The sequence below is a fragment of the Micropterus dolomieu genome, linkage group LG15 (genome assembly GCF_021292245.1).
Source record: "Micropterus dolomieu isolate WLL.071019.BEF.003 ecotype Adirondacks linkage group LG15, ASM2129224v1, whole genome shotgun sequence".
Classification (NCBI taxonomy): domain Eukaryota; kingdom Metazoa; phylum Chordata; class Actinopteri; order Centrarchiformes; family Centrarchidae; genus Micropterus; species Micropterus dolomieu.
In genome coordinates, this window is record NC_060164.1 from 3,007,473 (window position 1) to 3,013,472 (window position 6,000).

The 6,000-nt window shown below is 41.9% G+C and overlaps 1 protein-coding gene across 5 annotated transcripts in view; it reads right to left on the bottom strand.

Annotated features, from left to right (window-relative positions):
• hspa12a (heat shock protein 12A) overlaps positions 1-6,000 on the bottom strand; it is an 81,669-nt gene that overhangs the window by 40,226 nt on the left and 35,443 nt on the right. For all 5 annotated transcript variants that reach the window (XM_046070432.1, XM_046070431.1, XM_046070430.1 and 2 more), the window contains exons 4-6: positions 919-1,105; positions 500-604; positions 5-121 (exon numbers count right to left, since the gene is read on the bottom strand). In XM_046070432.1, the coding sequence (XP_045926388.1) occupies positions 5-121; positions 500-604; positions 919-1,105 (409 nt within the window). The remainder of the gene's footprint in view (positions 1-4; positions 122-499; positions 605-918; positions 1,106-6,000) is intronic.

The window sequence follows — 6,000 nt, forward strand, 5'->3', positions numbered from 1 at the left end:
TTACCTTATAGGCCGCTTCCCTCATGAACTGCTTTGCAGGCATTTTCCAGATGGCAGGAACAGTGATTACCCATCTCACATCATTATTATCAAACTCGCCACCAGTCTGATCACTCAGCTCCTGCAGGAGGAAAAGCCAAACACAACCAACAGGTTAGAAAACTTACGGGCAGGATTAGTGGGACCCTTTGGGCTCAGACTATTGGGGTAAAATATTTTAAAATTCATAAACAAGAATTACTGGGTCAGATTTATTGCTTATTGAATTACATGTTCCCAGAGCTATTCATTATATCACAAAATACAGTCAGATTAGGTATTTTTGAATACTACTACTACCATATAATAAGTAATTGGAGCAAACTGACCACTGGCTTCAGGGTTCATGCTGGGATTGAGCCCAAATTCTACAGTGTAGTTATAAGACTAGCAAAATAGAAAATGCATTGTATGTGTAATACAACAGAAGATACACGAGTGTGTGTTACATGCATGTTACCTTTAGTGCTTGCTCCTTAAAGAAGGCCAATGCATATGCAAAGATATCAAGAGCTTTCACTCGCTTCCCATTGGCCGCTTGGAGGTCTGTGTCAATGGACAGATTCTGATTGCAAAATTGCAGAGAAGTTATTGAATTTATAGTTGAATGAAGGACAATACAATCAAAACAGTTCAGAACAAGAGTACATAGACTCATTCATCATATGAAAAGGGGATATGATGTCTAGATTTGCAATTACATTTTCAGCATCTTCTGTGCGGATCTGACATGCTGCCACTGGCAGAAATGTCTCCCATATAGCCAAAATTAGGAAAGGTCAACAGTATGCTGCAGTATCAGCTCAGGCTCATAAAACTGAAACACAGTACATAACATCCAGAGTGATGTGCATTTCTACAGTATGTTTCTATCCTTACTGCAGTGGTGTGAAGCTTCATTTTAAATTTTTCCAGGTAGAGCCAGTGTTTGGACTCGCTGGGGTCCAGGTCATGGTAGAAGTCACGCGCCGCGTAGCCAAAACTGTGGAACTTCCTGTCTGGAGTCAGCAGGATTGTGGTTGGGGTCTTCTGATTGGACACACCAGGGTCCCCCCCTTCCCAACGCCTGGGAGGAGAATAAGTCAGTTATCAATGTACAGTAAGTACCATAAATCTGTATTTCTGCTTTTTTATTAATTAAGTAGAGAGCTTTGGAACTGTTAGAACCTTTAAAATGTCAGCTGAATAATCATTTCCCAGGTGAACCTGTTTTGACACTTTCATCAATTGCACATGCTGTTATGAATCTATTATAAGCTATGTGTGAAAAGTCAACACATTTCAGTTCATGCTTTTTGTAACTTTCACAGTTAACTTGTAAACACTTCTGTGAGGTTCAAATCAGTAATTAAATTCTGTCAGAAAAGGCATATGAACTTATCTTCTAGGCTAATTGAGCTACCACACTATTTCCGGACAAATGGGGGGCAGCTATTATTAGTGTTATCTCTGTTCCTTGGGAGAAGTGTATACTGGGATTATGGAGGCCATCTAACAAAGGCCTTGTTCAGACTGCGAGTGAAAGTGTATCCAGACTGACTTTAGTATGGACAGCAAAAACTTAGAGATGCAACGATCAACTGGCCAATTTTCATCTTAGTTGTCCATGACCAGTGACCGGGCCTGATCAGTGTAAGATATCTAATCCTGTTCCGGTCGCATTTACACACATGCTGCTCTGCAGGGTGTTTCACATCATGTGCATAGCAGTACAGTCAGTAACAGACTACTGTCAAACACACACAAACATACACACATGCTAAAACATGTCATAGGCATGCCACAGTAGGCTATATTTAGCTACCCATTTTAGCACTTTGCACAGAAACACCGAGAGAGACGTTATCTTAGAAGACGTGGACATGGTGGATATTTTAAAGCACGAACCAGGAAAAGCAACAGTGAACAGATCAGTGCAATGTAATTCAGTAGGCGATGGCATTAACAACATGCCTTCTCCATATGTGGCTCAACTGCTGGTGAAACCGCGGGTGAAAAAATCCAAAATGCAAGTTTTTGGCCGACTTCATAAAAGTGCTGATGAAAAAAGTCAACAGGCGCACGTGTACAGCAGCCAGTTAGTTTGAAAACCAGTAGGGATACAACACCGGTCATAGATAGAACAAAACGCAGCTGCCTTGTTTTTTCCGATTTGGTTTTGAAACGAAATAACCAAAGAATGAACCATTCAGATTCAGATTAAGTCGTTTGTGAGGAAACACTAAAATAAGGTGGAGAATTAAGTAGGATTAAAATCTAGTTTCACCAGCTGAAAAAAAGTGTTTCTCTAATAACCTACCACAATTAATCCAAGGTTAACATACATGTATCAAATTGGATTACTACAGCAAGCTAACAGTAACCTGATTACATAAACAATGACGTAAATCACCTTTTTTTTGGTTAGTAAATCACACCGAAAATCAAAGTAAACAAACTGAAATCTCAGGATAATTCAACCTGTGTGACTTTCATAACAGCAACTCATAATGTGACTCAGTAGTGTGTTTGGCCCTCACGCCCTTCTATGCACTCCTGACAATGTCTGGGCATGCTCCTGATAAGGTGAATGGTGTCCCGGGCATCTCCTCCCATACCTGGATCAGGGTCTTAGGGCGTACTCACACTAGGCCCGGTTGCCTTGTACCGTGCCGGAGCATGTTAACGTCATCACTCAGTCAGTGTTTTCCATACATTTATTTGTTTGTGACGGCCCGGCACAGTATCAACGCTGACCGCCACATATTGATGTGTGATTTTCTTTACTAGGCCTATTTAAAATTCTACTTGATAGCAGAGTGCTGTGCATATATTCGTGCAGCACCTTTTCTGTCTCTCTCCCTCTCTCTCTGAACACAGCCGCACAAATCTGTCCAACTCAACTGTCAATGTCGGAGACCCACCTTAAAAAAACTTATTAGCAAGCATGTAAGGAGCCTAGCTGATAAGGAGAGCTATGTTAACTTTAGATCACAGCTGGGTTTTTGAGGTAAGCACGCTGTACATGGCTGAAAGTCAATATTGACTGTCATTCTGTGAAAAAAAGCGCTCTCTTTCCTGCATGGCACAGTGGAGTTTGTGTCGGGGTTGCTAGGGCACGGTTAGCGATCACACTAGATGCGTACCGTGCTGGAGTCCAGTTTAAGGAGCGATCACACTTGTCTAACGAACCGGACTTTGGGGGTTACACGTGCCTGGGCACGGTATGGATGGCCTAGTGCGAATACCCTTAGTGAGCTCCGGGACGGTCTGTGACGATACTCTGTCGCGTTGGATGCACTGAAACATAATGTCCTAGAGGTTCTCAATTGGATTCAGATCTATGTGGCTCAGTCATAGGCATCAATGCCTTCATCATCCAAGAACTGCCTAAACCTTCTGGCCACATGAGGCCGGTCATTGTCCTGCAGCAGGAGGAACCCAGGGCCCACTGCACCAGCACAAGGTCTGACAGTGGATTATCATACTGGTACCTAACGGCAGTCAGCATACTGTTGTCTAGCAGGTCTATACAACTCTCCAAGGATATGCATCCCCAGACCATCACTGACCCACTACCAAACCAGTCATGCTGGATGATGTTGCAGGCAGCAGAACATTCACCACGGCGTCTCCAGACTCTTTCACGTCTGTCGGATGTGTTCACTGAGAACCTGCTCTCATCTGTGAAGAGAATAAGGCGCCAATGGTGGACCTGCTAATGCTGGTGTTCTCTGGAGGATACCAATGATGTTACACAGTGCTGGGCTGTGAGCACAGATCCCACTAGAGGACGTCGGGCCCTCATGCCACCCTCATGGAGTTGGTTTCTGATTGGTCAGAAACATGCACACCAGTAGCCCGCTGGAGGTCATTTTGTAGGGCTCTGGCAGTGCTCCTCCTGTTCCTCCTCTCACAAAGGAGCAGATGCCGGTCCTGCTACTGGGTTGATGCCCTTCAACGGGCCTGTCCAGCTCTCCTCATGGTCTCCTGGTGTCTCCTTCGTGCATTTGAGACTGTGCTGGGAGACACAGACTCTTTCTCATGACGGCAAATATGGATGTGCCATTCTGTAGGAGCTGGACTACCTGTACAACCTGAATGGGCTGCAGGTACCATGCCAGTAGTGACAAGGATACTAGCAAAATACAAAACTAGAGAACAATCAGAAGGATAAGGAGAGAGCAACTGTCTGTGAGCACCACCTACAAAACCATTCCCTTTTTGGGGGATGTCTTGCTGTTGCCTCTCCAGTGTGCCTGTCACTTTCATTTGCACCAAAACAGGTGACAATGATTCACAATCGTTATGCTTCCTAACTGTACAGATTGATATCCCTGAAGTTTAACTGACTTGATGTTATAGATGGGTATCTTGTATACAAACACTACTGGATGCGCGTGCAGCCAGGGGGCAAAAGCGCTTTGGTAGCCAGTCAGAAGACTGTAGTCAACCACTGTAATCAATGTAGATTATGCATTGTTTGTAAATTCTGTCATTCAGAGTTGGATCTGTTTGTTTGAGTTTCATTTCGCTGCAGGACAGTGAAACCGGACGTAATGTTGTTCAAGTCAGCTGCTAGCCAAAAAGCTAAAGGAAGAGTGGAGAACGATGGAGAGAGGCGTTCTTTTCACAGCAGTAAGTCACACTCAGAGATACAACATACTTGCTTGATTTAAAAAAAAATCTCTGACAGAGTTAAAGATCATTATATGCTTCGTAAAAGTCCTACTCATCGTTGCTGTTATGAATATGCCATTAGTTTAAAGAGTCGGGAGGGACCTGCTTTGTTTTTTTATCATTTTTAAAAAGCCTATATCCATTGCCTATATGATCCAGCATCCTCTGGTCTGAGAGGCTGCAGTGTTTCCAGTTCAGCTGCTTGTTGACTCCTCATGTTAATTATTGTTCCAGTAAAGTGGATTCATTTCTAAAATACACTGCTGAACAGGTTTCCCGTCACTTTTAAGGCTGGGGTGCGGTGGTTGAAAGTAATTGTAACGGAACGAGTAACGTGACTACTTACTTTTAATACCCAATAATAAGTAAAGTAATATTGTTACTTTTTAAATGAGTAATAAGTAAAAAGTAAGTCATTACAATTTCTGAGTAATTTGCCCAACACTGCAGCTAGATATGCCGCTAAGACAGAGTGCTGCTTCCTGCCCCCAGTTACACGCGCATCTCTGTAATGATGTTGCACAGAAACCCGTCTATAGTTGAAGTAAATTTATAAAGATAGTGTTTGTTCTGTTATTGTAGTTTATTCCAGAGGAAAGCTATATTTGTTAAGCTACAAGATGTTCGCAGTAACCAGGCTGCTATGGTTTAAGTCTCTAAGACAGAAGGAGTGTAATTTGTTGCCCATGTTTCCTGGTAATAAAATAAAAAATAAAATTAATTAAATTAATATACAGTATACTGTATAATGCTACATGATAAATAAAAGGCTTCATATAGACCCAGTGATCTGTAATCGGTATCGGCTGATACTGTTTTCAGCAGAACAGAAATTTATTTCAATATCCTTTATGTTTCCTATATTGATGTGTATACTTGTATACTTGTGAAAAATAAAAACAATTCTGTTTTGAATGTGTTTTGAACAGTTTTGGACACAAGGCGTTCGCATTTGAAAAATGTGCTGCAAATATACAGTGAGGAAAATAAGTATTTGAACACCCTGCTATTTTGCAAGTTCTCCCACTTAGAAATCATGGAGGGGTCTGAAATTGTCATCGTAGGTGCATGTCCACTGTGAGAGACATAATCTAAAAAAAAAAAATCCAGAAATCACAATGTATGATTTTTTAACTATTTATTTGTATGATACAGCTGCAAATAAGTATTTGAACACCTGTCTATCAGCTAGAATTCTGACTCTCAAAGACCTGTTAGTCTGCCTTCAAAATGTCCACCTCCACTCCATTTATTATCCTAAATTAGATGCACCTGTTTGAGGTTGTTAGCTGCATAAAGACA